This window comes from Mustela nigripes, chromosome 5 (assembly GCF_022355385.1).
Source record: "Mustela nigripes isolate SB6536 chromosome 5, MUSNIG.SB6536, whole genome shotgun sequence".
NCBI classification, from domain to species: Eukaryota; Metazoa; Chordata; class Mammalia; order Carnivora; family Mustelidae; genus Mustela; species Mustela nigripes.
The window spans coordinates 90,346,776-90,364,003 of record NC_081561.1 but is presented as its reverse complement, the minus strand read 5'-3'; the positions used below and the strand labels follow the sequence as shown (position 1 = coordinate 90,364,003).

At 37.9% G+C, this 17,228-nt stretch overlaps 1 protein-coding gene across 5 annotated transcripts in view; it reads right to left on the bottom strand.

Annotated features, from left to right (window-relative positions):
* Window positions 1-692: 692 nt before the first annotated feature.
* The window catches only part of ADGRG6 (adhesion G protein-coupled receptor G6), a 137,502-nt gene continuing 120,966 nt past the window's right edge, over window positions 693-17,228 (bottom strand). For 3 of the 5 annotated variants that reach the window (XM_059400841.1, XM_059400840.1, XM_059400842.1), the window contains 3 exons: window positions 9,671-9,772; window positions 8,875-9,027; window positions 693-3,597 (listed from right to left, as the gene is read on the bottom strand). In XM_059400841.1, the coding sequence (XP_059256824.1) occupies window positions 3,419-3,597; window positions 8,875-9,027; window positions 9,671-9,772 (434 nt within the window). In that variant the 3' untranslated portion in view covers window positions 693-3,418. Of the gene's footprint in view, window positions 3,598-6,282; window positions 6,329-8,874; window positions 9,028-9,670; window positions 9,773-17,228 lie in introns of all 5 variants that reach the window. The other 2 variants (XM_059400843.1, XM_059400845.1) reach the window with 1 other exon arrangement.

Sequence of the window (17,228 nt, the reverse complement as noted above, 5' to 3'; positions counted from 1 at the left end):
GCGAATCAAATCAGTGTTTCCCATCCGCGCGCCCCAGCCGCTCCCCAGGCTTTCTGAAGGAACCGGCTTGTGTATGAGTGTAGAAGAATCGGAGCAACCGCCTGCCTGTTTTCTTAACAGGGCTTGGCCGGGAGTTGTGAACATTGGCTCGGAAGACCCGATTTCACAGTGACCAGCTAACACACCTCACAACTTAGCACTGAGTAGGGCTGGGAGCCAAATTGGCCTTGGCTCTCTGCAGAAGAGAGAGCCTCAATAACCACAGAAAAGGAACATGGGAGGTTCTGTTCTAATCATGCAAGTAAGCTGGCTAAATTCTGTCATTTTCTAAGCTTTCCACCATGAAAACAGCAGCTATAAATATGAGAAAACATCTCAAGACCTCACTCCATGTTATATTACTGATTTGGTTCTCTTTTTGAGATGCTGAAGATATCCTCAAAAAGGAACCTACATTACTTCTAATCTTCCACACGGCTTGGCTTGGTCATCTTAAGAAAATCCAAGAACTTCAAAATGCATTAATCCCCGGTGAGCTGGATCTTCGTAATATATTCATTCTTAGTGTTTGGGCAAAGTAACGCCTTGTCACTAGCTTAATTGGTGGCAGGTTATTTTCCAGTTGTCCAGCGATCTTTTCCTATTTAGGAGTCAGAAAAACACTCACTCATAAAGGAATTGAATAATCTGGATCACGAACAACATAAGTATTTATTTGAAAAACATTCTCCATTTAAGTAAAATGACAAATCAGTTACAGTAACTTCTTACTACTAATTCTAATTTGCACTCACAGTCACTTTTATTCATCATATTCAAAGATATTACTACAGAAAACTATTTCACAAAGTAGGAAAAAATATATACATTCTCTCCAATAGAAAGTTAATTAAAATAACAAATCCAGGCAATATAAAGCTAAGATATGAAACAAGCTGGCACTTATACAAATAAATAAATATGTACAAAAGACTCTATACCAACAATGGACAAAGAAAAGCTTCACAATGCAAGGAACAATGGTAAGAAGACAAAGTGTCTCAGAACCCTAGACTAAGACTAACATAATGTAGTTAAAAAAAGATGAAAAGGAAGAAAAAAAAGAAACACCAGGGAATATGAATTGGTATTACTCCCAAGATTAGTCTGAACTAAATTTTGGCTCTACAGCTAAATTCCTACAATTCTTCTCTGAGGGAACCCACTGAAGGTGAGAAGCCCATGCTTGGAACTGAGGGTAGAATTTGGCTCAGTCTCTTAAATCCATCTGCAAATGTTTTTATTCAATTGCTTCTTTATTTCTCCTTACCTGATTGATGGAAATTTTGAAAGCGGAGTTGACACTGTTGTCAATGATGAAAAAAAGAAAATGTTTTCCCTGGTCTGAATGAACAGGAGTAGAAGTGAAAGCCATTTTGGCAGCTATCTCTTAAATACTATCAACTAATTATGCACTTTGAGTAGAAATCTCACAGTAGAAAAATAATGAAATTCTCTCATGAATCTCTAAGACTTGGGGGAAAGTATATGAAGTTCAGTGATGATTTAAGACTAATTTTTATCTACATGTAACCTCTGCCGAATAAGCAGCCTATTAATAATACGCCTATAGCAAAGGATCTGGCTCTACTTCAGTGAATCTTAGTGACCTTGAGGCTTATTATCTTTTCCTACTATATATACTCCTCCCCTGTGAAAGTCAAGCAGGGTAAGGCTCATGTCTCCCAGGCCTGGTCCAGACTGCTGCAAAATGAAATGGTAACAAAATCCCATCACCATATTACCTTATCACCCACTTAAGTCTGGCAAATAGCTTTATGACTGAAGATCAGCAAAAGGTGAGAGATCCCTTGGATGCTGCATAGCCTGAAAGCTCTCTTAGGTCTCAGAGAGAGAGCTACCTGCTTTTTGCACAGAAAGACCCCCAGGTGCTCAGTTCTAGCTTTTGTCTTCAAGCAGACTGGCACTACCAGAAAGCTTTGTCTTCTCATCACACAGGCTAATGTCTCCCAGAACCTGATACTTCCCGGATAACCCAGAGCAAATATAAAAGTACAACATGTACTGAGACCAATTTCTAAAGACCTAAATACAACTCCATCATTTAAGAGAAATTTAAAAGTCCTCTCTAACACATTCACTAGGAAGCAGGCCACTTAGGGCAGTTGGAAATTTAGGTAAACTACTTAATATGCATGATTTGTACACAGAAACCCAATTTATTTATCTATCTTGCCAGACCTTCTCTGGCTCTTATAATCAGAGGACTCATGTACAAATGTTTTTTAGACTAACAACTGCAGACCCACATTTTTATAAAGTATTTTGACTAAAACAATTCACCCATATGTCTCAGTTTATATTCTTTGAAACAAAACACTTGAAAAGGAAGTAAAGAGGATTTCCAATTGTGCAAATGAAAATGTCTTAAAGTCTCTAGAGCAAGGACAGGACCACAGAGTCTCAAGGACTGTATTTTCTAAAAGGGAGAGGCTATTATACACAGTATGTCTAAAGGAAATCCTCATTCCTCCCATGAATCTATAGGCTCAACAGATAGTAGAGGAGCAAAACCAGAGGTCTAATGGATTCATTCTCAGCAGGTAGTTGGAAGTCCACTTTAATATAATCTCAACATTATACTTCATTCAAATGTATGGGACTAAATTCTAATTTATGATGATGTTTAAATTTAACCTTATGTCTTGCGTATGGTAAGTGAAATAGTAGAAATTTACAAGGCCTCGTACTAACGGAGTCAAAATTTTGGAAATTCTTTCTCAAGCATATTAATGTTCTGTAGGTGAAATATTTGATATAAAAAGAATGAATTCCTTTCTAATCCTTGGGCCAGATATTAAGCATTCTTTTGTATCTGTGGTTGAAAATTTATGGAAAGTGAAGAATTGCTACTGCATTCATAGACACTAGCACTGAGAAGCGACTTGTGGGCATCCAAATAGTTAGGACTATTGCTATGCTTTTCATTGTTCAGAAAGATGATGTAGCAAATGGCCATATCTAAACCCTAATAGTGTGGTGTGAATGAGCTCTGAGCTGTGCTTGCCCCTTGCTCTGCCCCTCCCTTGTCCACTAACTTTAATGTCCCCCACCTCCCTGAGTTCTAATTAGTCCAATCCAATTACAGATTTTAAAAAAATCATATCCCCTGTGGCTACTGGGTCATGTTGCTCTCAGTACTAAAGTTTTAGTGATGATCAAAATGCTCCCATGGAAGAAATGCACTGAAAAGACAGATATTTTAAATTTCACAAAAGCCTTCTTAACAAAGTACATTCCTCATACACGTACATCCAGTTACCAAGGTCACAGCACGTTCCTGTGTGCTCATGATGGTTTTCACTGCTACAGAGCTTCATGTCACGTAGAAAGATTCTTCTCTGGCATACTAACCACGTTAAAACTTTGTGCTGTGGCTGAAGTTGTCTGACATGATAATATTTTTATAGAAGTTATCTGAATGAGCATTGCAGTAACCCTTGACCTTATCAATGACCTGGTGGACAGGGATGATTGATGTTTGTTCTCCATCAGCACGGGTCAATTTGGACAAGGATTTGTCCATGGAAGCGCTGTCTGTAAGAAATGATACCAGAAATTAGACTGCCAGATGAGGTGATATGCCTAAGGGCCACCAAAATGGACATTAATTTGCACATCCAAGTACACAAAGGAAATGAAGGTCTGTTCTTTCTTAGGTTAGGTAATAGGCAGCACTAACATTTCATGCTTCTCATCTTCAAAGTGCATTTCTATGCATGATTAAATATTAATTTGCCTCCTAGTAATGTATGTTGGAATTTGTTTCAAGAAATGTTCCTGGCATTTTTCAAAGGGTCAATGAATAGAATAATCAGAAAATTGCCACAAAAATAAAATGTGGCAGATAACTCAGAAGAAGTAGGGACAGATTATATAGCAAATAAATTAAAAGAGGCCAAAATATCTATGAAAGAAATGTCTGATGTCTAAGATAAAATTTCAGAATAATACAGACTGGGGGAAATGGGTAGGTGACCATAAACTGATCGGTACATTACACTATCCGCTCTACTTTTTATATATGTTTACCACATTCCATAATAAAAACTTTTATGACACATAATCTAAACTATGTTGAAGAATAAAGTGAATGAAAGTGAATATGAAAGGGTATTTTGAACACATTTCTCCATAGTTTTTAACTTATAAAAAATGATTGGAATAAAAAAGTAATCTTTTCTCGGGGCACCTGGGTGGAACAGTGGGTTAAAGCCTCTGCCTTTGGCTCAGGTCGTGATCTCAGGGTCCTGGGATCGAGCCCTGCATCGGGCTCTCTGCTCAGCAGGGAGCCTGCTTCCTCCTCTCTCTCTGCCTACCTCTCTGCCTACTTTTGATCTCTGCCAAATAAATAAATAAAATCTTAAAAAAAATTAATCTTTTCTTAATTATTTCTAAATTATAGAAATCAAAATTATCAGAAATATTTATGTATGTATTTTATTATCTATGCTACTTTCTCAGAATGATGTTATTGTTGATGGCAATAATATCAGAGCAATTGATGGTGACAGAGGACTGCTAAATACATATCTGTTCCAAATTTCTCAATATTATTTATTTGATTATTTATTTATTTATTAGTTTTAATTTCAATTCCAGTTAGTTAATACGCAGTGTAATATTAGTTTCAGGTGTGAAATTTAGTGATTCAATGCTCAGTACCATATATTTAAGTATTATCTCCCTAGTGCCAAAACCTTTCTAAAATTGGTTCAGATAGTAGTCTAAAACTCACGTAAGCCCTATTATCTACAAATTCATATGGCTGTCTTTATGTACCCTATGAATATTTTGTAAGTATCAGCTCTTTTCGCCTCCTCAACACACTTTGGAGAAAAATTCTAACCTAAAATTAACCACAGGGATCTCACACCAATGAAGGAGCAAATGTGACCTTTGATAAAGTATTCCATTCCCTACATTGTATATTCTCTATTAATTGTGGAAAAGACAAAAACTCTATCATGAAAAATTCCTTCTAGGAATCACGGCTCCAAATTTGGGATGTTCATTGCGGCCATTTTTCAGCTTTGTGTAAGTTGCCCCAACATGTGACATAACATGAAAAATCCATCAGTAATTGGTAAAAACCATCATCACTCCATCTGTTGTCTTTGGAAATGACTCAAATTGTTCAAATGCTGTCTTGTGTGGAAGGAGACACTAAATAAAATGAAGGCTAAAAGAGGAAATGGTGTGTCCACCCCATACTAAAGGAAGAAAGAGAGAACAGATGGCTCATGGGAAGAATGGCAGGTTGAAGCATGGCAGAATGATTACATCCCAGGACTGCTGAGGAAAGGCTTAGGAAGACATTGTAGAAAGGCCCCTCCCCATTTAGCTCTCAGCAAGCTGATTGATCCTGTGCTTCCTTCAGTTCATATAGTCACTAGCCATTGGTTTTCTACTGGGGATTTTTCTATTAATTTAAACATCAGTAACAAGAAATTTGTGCTTGATGTTTTTAAAAAAACCACACATCCTCAAAGAAGCTTCAAGGATACACTCATTCTGCTTCATTGACAACTTCCAGGAGCATGGGCCTTTGAGATATTTTTGACCAGCTCCTTTCCAAATATGTGATCCAATTTTCTGGGTCTTATAGTCAATAAAGTAGAATTGTGAGCAAGGGCTGTATTTCAATATGTATGCTATTCCCAGTCCTCTGGTTAGACATTACATCATTAACAATAGAGATTTTGGTTATAGCTGCAAGTTTGAAAACCAGGAGCTAGGGAAATGAACTATTATTTGACCTATGCTGAAATATCAAGCAGGTAAAAATCTTCCAAAAGCAGGCTTTGAATTGACAATTTCTCCATTATGACTTCTATGAATGTACCATGACATCGCCAGTAATTCATAAGAGCAGTGGAAAAGTAAAGAATTTTACTCTCTTCTATAACAAACTTCTCAAGTACTACTATCTCTTCATTATTTTACATGCTACATGACCCATTAACTCTAGAGCATGGTACATTTCCTAGAAGGAGCAGCTTGCAGACACCCACATGCAGAGAAGAACCAGCACAGCACACAACCATTCGAAATTCCAGAAATTCCAGCTCAATGAAGGAATGTCAGTCATTGTGCTAGCTGAGTATTGTAAAGAACAAGCAATTTTGCTGGTGCAGCAAGAATCTTAGTTTAATCCATGCAAATATTCTTTTATTACCTTGCAAAAAAATTCATGCATTCAAAAAAGTAATAAATGTTTACCTGAATGATCCACTTTTGCTGAAGGAATGCTCTTAGAAGACATTATCTACACCATAAACATATGAATTTCTAGATCAATTTCAAGAAATAAACCAACTAGATATCCAAGATGATATGCAGTGAATTTTTGCATACTCCTAGGGACCCAGTACACCAGCAGTCACACTGAGAACTGGCTAGGTAGCTAAAGGTCATTGGTATATCAGTTGAAAGGAAACCTTAAGTTATTATGTCACAGAAGTAATGTCATATAGCTGACTTATGCTAGCTGACAAGAACTCATTTAACCCCAAGGTTTTTATTATGGGAAACAGAAAAACAATAATGCATTCCTTTAAAAACAAAAACAAAAACAAAAACATGCACAACACTTTGAAATAGCAAAGTTTTTCTTTGGCACCTCCATTTCTGTATTTCCTTTTATCTTTTGGTCAATTTTCCCCATAATTCTTAATATGCTTAAATGTTTCATTAAGACTTCCAAAATGCCCCCTGTTCCAAATGATCTACCTTCTTATTTTTTCTCCCCTTTTTAATAGTGGCATTTTTCTGGCTAGCTATCCTCAGCTGTATTAAGAGGAAAACAATCTAGTTGGTCTAATCCCTATTCCTTCCTAACTGACATACAATGCACTATTTGCATTTTAGAAGGGCAAGCAAAATTGAGTAATTTTTTTTCTTATAAATGGGATTGCTTTAATTTCTCTTTCTGCCACCTCATTATTAGTATATAGAAATTCAACAGATTCTAGTATATTAGTGTTGTATCCTACAACATTACTGAAATTCCTTTATCATTTCTAGTAGTCTTATGATAGAATCTTTAGGGTTTTCTGAATATAATATCATGTCCTCTGCAAATAGTGAATATTTTACTTCTTCCTTACCAATGTGAATCCTTTTTCTTTTTCTTATCTGACTGCTATGGCTAGGTCTTCCAAAAATATGTTGAATAAAAGTGGTGAGAGTGGACATCCTTGTTCCTGATCTTAGAGGAAAAGCTCTCAGTTTTCACCACTGAGTATGATGTTACCTGTGAGTTTATTATGCTGAAGCATGGTCCTTCTAAATCCTACTTTGTTTTTACCATGAATGAATGTTGTATTTTGTTGGGTGCTTTTTCTGCATCTATGGAGATGATCATACAAACATCTAATTTTATAAATAATGTGAAAAATTCATTCATTATAAGTAAAAGAAATTTTGTGCCAGGGAACTACCAACTAGGTAGGATAATCTATCTCAGACTATACACCTGTCATCAATTTTCTTACTCAGGTATTTAAAGAGGGGATGCACAGACCTCTTAATTTTAGGCAAAATTATTTGTGTACAGGACTCAGAGGTTGCATCTTATACTGGAAGGGAGTACACAGCTTTCACTTGGTTCTTGTAAGTGTCCTCTACTACAAGAAATGTTTAGAACTGCTATCCTAAGCTGCTCTAAATTTTCAGGTCTTTAATTAATTTTGTAATTAACAAACTCTCCAAAGGCTCAAACATTTTTCCAGAGAGCTATCTTGAATCTGAGGCAGTGGCCATTCCAGTGGCAAGTTACAAACTGTGGTGCAAGCAGGGACATGTAAAATGATTCAAATGTACATAAGGGTCATTTGAAATCTAAGTGTTTGTAATATTAACATTTACAGATACATTACACAACATGTTTCTTATTTGCAAAAAGCCAAATATGAATCTCTTCAGTGTCATTCACCTCTGCTTATGTTTAATAACTAAACAAATTCAAAATTAAGTTATTTCCATTATCCCTTTAGAAGATCTTTAATTAGGAAAGTGCTGGTGCTAAGTGTTGACAGCTGTTTGCCTGAAGCATAATTAGTATTTCAAAATAGCAATTATGCTTTTTTCCTTTGAAATTATTAAAATATTGCAACTTTCCACACCACTCACTGGCTATCAAGTACGGCAAAAGAATCTTTATTTCTACATTGTCTTCAGGATTATTCACACACATGCTTAGTGTCAGAACCTGTGGTCACTGTAAATATCATGACAGTCCAGAAGATGAACAAAGACATGATGTTTCTCACCATCCTGTATCACTTGCCAAATATGATGCTCTCTATTCTGTCATATTTAATCAGCAATTGGCAATAACACTTCCAATGGTTAAGGACTTAACCCTTAAATGTAATATACCCTGTATAGTGTTTCTACCTGTTCCCATGTCAACTTGCTAATTAACTTTCATAGTAAGTTATAAATCATGAAATACGCAGTATTACAAATAATTACAACTCAGTTTCTGTATTCTTAAAATAAAAACATAACTTTTTAAATACAGTATTTTTGAAAAGAAAACAGGTTTAAAGCAAACTAAATAATAATAATACTCAGAGCTAATAATATTATGGCTCGATTTTGGTTATAAAACTTAAAAAACTTAAAAAAAGACAAAAACGTCCACAAAAGTGTTGGATAAAGTCTTCAAAGAGATTGTGATTTTCATAAATCTAACATAAGCACCCTAAAGGGCACTGTTATCTATCAATCTTCATGATATGCCAATTGTAATATAAAGATGGTGAGAAATGGACCAAAGAACATTTTACTACTGTTAGAGTGACTCACCAGTGTGGCTGTTCCTTTTGAAGTAAGTAGTAGAGCTGGATTTAGATTTGGATGTAAGATATGTTGAGTTGGACCCAATGGAGCTTGAGGACAAAGATTTTCCTAGGTTATCAGAACTTTTCTTAATGATATTGGTGGCTGTCTTGCTCCAGTCTGAAAGAAAGAACATCTCTCCATGAATGTGTTTTAGGGGGTATATGTTCTACTATGAAAAATCACCACTGGATTATTTAAGTAATTTAGCCAAAGCACTCAATCTTGTATATGCTAGCAAAGGGCTCAGTGAAGAGACTGACATATGAACAATAATAAAATGAAGAAGTAAGCTTCAAACTTTGACCTATAGCACATATTGTTTAAGATCCTACCGCAATTTTGTAAGGGTGAGAGGTAATTATTGCCAAAAAAAGTAATGCTATTCTTCAAGTATTTTTATGCAAAGAAAAATATCTTTGCATAATAATGTGATCAAGGGCCTCGAAAACATGGAAAGGAGTAGGTGGTATGGTGGAACCTCTGGATACCTGAGTTGTCAAACTGGACATAAAACCTTGAACAACTCAGTTCACCTGGCTGGAATTCACGCTTCTCTGTAGAATAGAAGGGTCAGGCCCAGACTCCAGATAGCTTGCAGTCCTCGTATTCCAAGATTCCAACTAAGCATCTTCACGGGCACCACCTTTACAATGTGCTACCACTGGGACTGCATTGCTCTAACAACGGAAGGCCAGATGAGGAAGGTTTCTGACTACTCTCCTTTTAGGTATAAAAACCAATGACCAACATGCCCCTTTACCTGAGTTGTCTGCTAACCGAAATCTCCCACAGCAGAGATGCCGCCTCCACTGTTTCTGAACATTCTCCTTCATAGCACAGTGGAAAATAAATATAAATAAGCCTGGAACAGAAGAAAATATAAACATTTAAGCCAATAGACACATTCTTAAAGATAAATCTTGTGAAACACATGGATTCACTTTAAGGTTTTGTTTTGTTTTTTTCTTTTTAGTGTCTGAGTCACTGAGAAACAAGATCTTAAGGGATCTTGAAGTATGTAGATTTTTTTTTAAAGATTTTATTTATTTATTTGACAGAGAGAGAGATCACAAGTAGGCAGAGAGGCAGGCAAAGAGGGAGAGAGGAGGAAGCAGGCTCTCCGCTGAGCAGAGAGCCCTATGTGGGGCTCGATCTCAAAACCCTGAGATCATGACCTGAGCTGAAGGCAGAGGCTTAACCCACTGAGCCACCCAGGCTCCCCGAAGTATGTAGATGTTTTAATCTTTTAGAACAGAATAGGAAGGCTCGAATAAAACTCGAATAATTATATATATCTGATTCTGTCTTTGTCTGTTCTGTTCAGCAATTACTATAACTTGGCCTAAAAGTTAAGCTGAAATGGGCAATTTTCAATTTAAGAGGCATTTAATACTTCTCCTATGTTTGTTTTAAAATTCTGTAAAAGTATCTAAAAATCATAGAAAAAAAGAGAAAACTGAAAATATCTATAAGTTCAATTACAATTTGTATCTTCTAAGCTATTTTATGTATATGTATTTTTATAAGTTTGGGCCACAGAAAAATGGTATTTTTGTGGGTCAAAACAGGCCAAAAATCAGCAAATTCATGTGGCTTTACCTAGCCTGCTTTAGTTTTTCAACATTTTTAAAAGATTTTATTCATTTAATTTAGAGAGAGAGAGATTTTATTTATTTGAGAGAGAGTACAACCATGAGGGGCAGAGGGAAAAGGGGAGAGAATTTCAAGGAGACTCTATGCGTAACCGCATACATACCCAGTTACTCCCTGGCTTACTATATTTTCTATGGCTACACTGTGCCAGTAAGTACTCATCTTCTCCAGTCATGTGCTATGAGTGCCATACGCTAATTTTTACATTTGTCCCCATTTCTTTCTCTTCCCGCCACCACCACCAAATACAGGACACCTTCTTTGGCTGTATCTCTCTACCTGGCAGCATCTCAAACACCTAATGTTCTCAACAGACATCCTCTTCACTACTACCCTCAAACCAACATCTCAAGTTCCTTCCTGTCCAATACCATTTCAAAGGCTCCTCTTTCAAATCTTTCTGGAAGTGCTTCCTATCTGTCACTCAGGTGTTAGATCAACTCTTCAAAGAGGCCATAACCAACTGTTTATTTCATGTTACTTTAATGTTTTGGCTCTCATCACACCCTTGCACGTACTTTTGTCAGGGCACTAATCAGTACCCGATATTCCTGTATTCCTCATTTATTTGTTTGCTTGGTTGTCTTTTGCTAGGAAATAATGAGCTCCAAGAGCACAGGATATTTGTCATCCAATGCTGTACTGGTCATTCTCAGAAGGATACCAGAAACTAAGCAGGAACTCCATGAATGTTGAATGAATGAACAGAAAGCGTAATTAACTGCTCATCTATTTACATGAGCTAACTGAATACTTACACATACATTCTAATGTGTTAAATGTATTTGGGGGTAGGGGATGAATGATAGGAGTAGAACACAAAGAAAGGAGCCACAGAATGTAAAGAAAATACATTTAAGGCAAAAGTTTCTAAGAAGTATGCAACCTAGTTGCCCAGGTACTACCTTTTTTTTTTTTTAATTTTTAATTTTTTTATAAACATGTATTTTTATTCCCAGGGGTACAGGTCTGTGAATCGCCAGGTTTACACACTTCACAGCACTCACCAAAGAACATACCCTCTCCAATGTCCATAACCCCACACCCCTTCTCCCAACCCCCCTCCCCCCAGCAACCCTCAGTTTGTTTTGTAAGATTAAGAGTCACTTATGGTTTGTCTCCCTCCCAATCCCATCTTGTTTCATTGATTCTTCTCCTACCCACTTAAGCCCCCATGTTGCATCACCACTTCCTCATATCAGGGAGATCATATGGCCAACTAATCTTCGACAAAGCAGGAAAGAATGTCCAATTAGTAATATACCATGGTAACCAGAATATCTACATAAGGGAGGGTCTTTTAGAGGGCACACGGTTTGAACTGAACCTGAAGAAAGCTTTGGCTAGGGAGGCAAGGGAAGTTTCCAAAAAGGACAATTCATTCGGTGACTACTAAGCACTGTTAGGCAGGAGGAACAGTTGTTTTAAGCTGGATATTCAAGGGTAAACAAAATAGATGATCATTGCACTCATGAGGCAATGGATCTAGCATGGAAAGATATAAAAGTAAAAAAAAATACAGTATATTTAAGGGACATTAAGACTTTAAGGCTTATCTGCTCTTTTCAAATATGGAGTATTCATCAAGAAAACTGTAAATTACATTGTAGCGTATACAACTGGAAAAGTGGGGAAAAATATCCAAAGGACTCTCTTTTGATATGGGTCGTTAAACTCAGAAAGTTTGTCTAAGGTTATGCTTGTATGTTTCTATGCTTCAATATCTTAACTCAAAATGGTTTATAATTTAATTCCAGAATAAATTACATTATGAACTATTAGAAAAGGAGCATGCTGGATTGCTATAGGCTGGGCCCTGACCCCAGTGAAGGACCGTGGCAGATTCTCCTCTTCTGGGATTAGCTTCTTGGATCACCAGTGAGTGTTTGACATTCAGGAGGGACTATATAAATTCCTATTGCTATCTCTGATCACTGATTTCAATAGATAGCTAACTTATTAAAAATTCCTGGGAAATGCAAATGTATTTATCTCTAAGAGGTATAAATAAAACATACAATGACCTAAGTGAAGTAATATAGGTCATCAGCAATATTACCAATTTATTATTTTTATGATTAAATCATCCTCTGTATATTTATATAAGTAAAACTATTCTTTTACTTATTATATTATTACTAATATTTTATTCTTAATAAAGTGGTCAGTAAAGGAAATATATCCTAGTGACCTAGTTATTTGTCCAAAATGATATCACATAGGGTAAGGAAGTTCTAATTTTAAAAGAAAGCTCTAACAAATATGAATCCGATTTTAGACAATGAATCAGAAAACACACACACACACACACACACACACACACACACACACACACCCTTTATTGACGGCGCCTGTGCTGTGGGTAAGAAGATGGCAGCTGGGCTGGGCAGGGAGAACCAGAGAGAAGTGGCTGCTTACAGACCTGCCTGGCTTAGGCATGACAAGTCTCAGAGTAGGGGTAAGATTTCTTTCCACACTCCAAACCCTCAGAGTCAGCACCAGGAGGCTGACCCACCTTCCCAGGGAGTAGGAGAAGACCTCACTGGGTCTGGACCTCACCCTCACACTGACTGACTAAATCTGTCTGCTTGTCAAAACCTTCCCACACCTACAACCCCCGTTCCCTATGCAGTTAGCTTGATACAGACAATCCCTTTAATAGGTAAACATGCCTTTCGGTAGCACTGAACCAAGGTATATAAACAATCTGAATCAGTTAACAGATTCTCTGAAGTTTCTTTGAGGTGGTGGCAGCAAGAATCAAGGGGGTATGAAAGCCTGAGGATAGGTTAACACAAGTCATAGATGAAGGCAGCTGCTGGTGGAGGGGACAGAGCCCCTGCCGTGGGTTTACTCTATTTTTGTGAACTGGGGCAGAATTTTCAGGGTTTGCTCTTAGAGGTATTTTTTGTCAGATCCTGAAAACCCAGGTAACCATGTGTTCTCAACACACTGTTTCACAAAGTCACGTAGAGGTGCTTGGAGAGATTACAAACTTCAATGAGAAACTTTCCTCCTCAGGCGTCACTCACTATAGGGCCTCGCACTGAGCAAATGATTTTCTTTTAGTGGAGAGCAGGAGGTGAAGTTGCCGGATGATGCTTCCTTTGTGTCACACTCAACAATTTTTATACATGTCATATCTATTTGAGGAAAAAAAAAACTTCAGGGGTTATGTCTGGTGTTTTGAGGACACTGGGAGGGATGTCACTTGGACATCCTTGCTGGGATGCTAAGATGGGCATTACTTTGAGGGACTGACACTGACCACAGTCACAGAGGAGGAGGTTAAAGATAAAACTGACTCAATAAAACAATTTTTTAGATTGTGCAATGCTGTTCTAAATTATAATTACACAGCATTAGATGACAGGGCCTATTTTTAAGCAGCTGTATGTGCCAGTAAATCTAGAGGCATCCAGTAAGTTCAAGAGATGCTGGAATGTAAATTAGATTCAAAATCAGAACATCTCTTCTCAACTGCTATGATGGCAGTCATTGAAATGATCCCTACCCCCAACTACGAACTGTGATGCTGTAAGACTAAAATTAAATGACAGGCACGAGAAATTAGAATTCTTAGGAGTTAATATATTTTTAAACGCCAAGGTATTAGGCTGATTCTTTAGCCATGAGATACATTTCCATTTTAAAGCAGAATAGAATTCTCATAATGGGTTATTTTACTATTCATAGTAACAAACCCTTTCCGTGTGAATTTAAATTAGTCTGGCAATAAATATTATACCAAAATTCTGACAGGACAAAACATCCCTTTTACAGTTCAGCTGTGGGGAATGTGGTAGGTATGCGCATCTGGAAGAACACACATACTCAGTATGGACAGAAATTCTAAATACTTCGGGGAGGAGGTGGAGAAAATGCAGCAGGAGAGCCAAGGGAACTTGGAGGCCAAAGTGAGAAAACAGAGGGCTATTCCCTCAGTTCTGAAGGTTTTTCTGCTCCCTCTTCATCTATTTATAGGTCTTGGTGCCAGAAGCAGAGCTAAAAATCACAAAACCTTAAAGTTCTTCACCGACATCCCAGAGAATCTGTTTGATTTCTCATCCCCATCTATGCTCCCTTTCTAGCAAATGTTTTCCCTTTTTTTTTTTTTTTAAAGATTTTATTTATTTGTCAGAGAGAGGGAGAGAGAGTGAGCACAGACAGACAGAGAGGCAGGCAGAGGCAGAGGGAGAAGCAGGCTCCCTGGCAAGCAAGGAGCCTGATGTGGGACTCGATCCCTGGACACCGGGATCATGACCTGAGCTGAAGGCAGCTGCTTAACCAACTGAGCCACCCAGGCATCCCGCAAATGTTTTCCCTTTGAGAATCATCCTATCAACCAGACGGCACCTCAAAGAGTATGTCCATACCACCTGGAAAAACATGCTCTTCTAGCTTTCTGGAAAGAGCTTTCAGCAGGGACCAGGATAATTGAACTAGACTCTTCATATTGACTTACAGCTTTATTTAACTGACCAGGGAGTAGAGAATATTGCTCATAAAAGTTGGAAGCTGAAATGGGGTGAAAAGATTCAAGCAGAATTAAAACCTTTACTTCATCCTGACAGGCTAAATGCTAGCTCCATGAAACCTTGATAACTCACGAAACACAGCTCATGATGGTCTTTTTTTGGTGAATTTTAGCCTGAAAACCAACCACTCTAATGAATCCAAGCCAAAATTCCTTAGCAATCATTTCTTTGACTTGATAACTGCTTTGATTCTTTATTTTACCTGCATGAACCCAGATTCCATGTTGGAACAAGAATAAAAACAAAAACGTAAACATATTTTAAACGAATACATTCCCAACACATCCTCTACCCACACATCCCCATCTCCTCCTTTTGCCACACCATCTTTCACTAACAAGAGGGACCTGCCCCCTTAAAAAACAAAAATCTAGATGAATATGTGAATTCAGTATGTTGTACTTCTCTGTAAATTTTGCCATTTTCTTTTTTTTTCATTTATTTATTTTCAGCATAACAGTATCATTATTTTTGCACCACACCCAGCGCTCCATGCAATCCGTGCCCTTATAATACCTACCACCTGGTACCCCGACCTCCCACCCCCCTCCACTTCAAACCCCTCAGATTGTTTTTCAGAGTCCATAGTCTCTCATGATTCACCTTCACTTCCAATTTACTCCAACCCCCTTCTAACTCCATGCTTTTTGTTATGCTCCACAAATAAGTGAAACCATATGATAATTGACTCTCTCTGCTTGACTTATTTCACTCTGCATAATCTCTTCCAGTCCCATCCATGTTGCTACAAAAGTTGGGTATTCGTCCTTTCTGATGGAGGCATAATACTCCATAGTGTATATGGACCACATCTTCCTTATCCATTCATCCGTTGAAGGGCATCTTGGTTCTTTCCACAGTTTGGCAACCATGGCCATTGCTGCTATAAATATTGGGGTACAGATGGCCCTTCTTTTCACTACATCTGTACCTTTGGGGTAAATACCCAGGAGTGCAATGGCAGGGTCATAGGGAAGTTCTATTTTTAATTTCTTGAGGAATCTCCACACTGTTCTCCAAAGAGGCTGCACCAACTTGCATTCCCACGAACAGTACCATTTTCTTATTTAAAATAAATGACCTTTTCAATTTCAATGGCAGATGGTGTTGCAAGCATGTGGGATGGTGAGTCTGCCCATGGGCACTGCCAGGGAAGAAAAGGTAATGAACTCCACTTCCCCCAAATCCTCCCTGGGAAGCACATCACAGGCCAAAGCTGGGTCAGCAAACATGGCAAAGGGACACCTACAAGAGTGACTTAAACTTGGAGCAAGACTTCTGAGAACTCTCATCAAGAACGGGATTTGGTTTTTGATACCTACTCCTGTCACTGACCGGGGAACGCCTTCAAGCAGCATGTCTGCGGTGGGGAGGAAGCTTCCTTCTAAATATTGGCACGATGTTTGCTGTAGATTTTATGAGCTGTGTTTTACTATGAATTTAGAAAAAAAAAAAAATTCTAAGCCTCAATATTTTGGCTAGGAATTTAGCTCCCGCATGGGACTCATTCTCTTTGATTGATTCTGGCAAAGATCTGGGGCTATCTGGGGGCAGATATAAAATGAGCAGCCAAAGGGATGTTCTCAGATCTTGAGCCTGATTATCAAAAGTTAAAAAAAAAAAATTGCCAAGGAACAGTTCCCCTTGGATATAAAAATGAAAGCGGGGAAGTAAAATTCAGGGCAGCACATACTATCATTCTTTCTCGGGTCCAAAAGGTCCCTTTCGAGAAGCCTCGGTGGAGGGGAAAACAACAACAAACAACAAAACCCAAATCAAAACCCAAACCTAGGGTCCTCAACTCTCAATGAGTGCTTTACTGACAAAAGGCCACTGACACTTCCAGCAAGATTGTCATCAACTGGGCGCCTGGGTGGCTCAGTGGGTTGGGCCGCTGCCTTCGGCTCAGGTCATGATCTCAGAGTCCTGGGATCGAGTCCCGCATCGGGCTCTCTGCTCAGCAGGGAGCCTGCTTCCCTCTCTCTCTCTCTCTGCCTGCCTCTCTGACTACTTGTGATTTCTCTCTGTCAAATAAATAAATAAAATCTTTAAAAAAAAAAAAAAAGATTGTCATCAACAAAATCCAACAAACGGCCTCCCTTAATTTTTTCTTACTCTGGATAATAA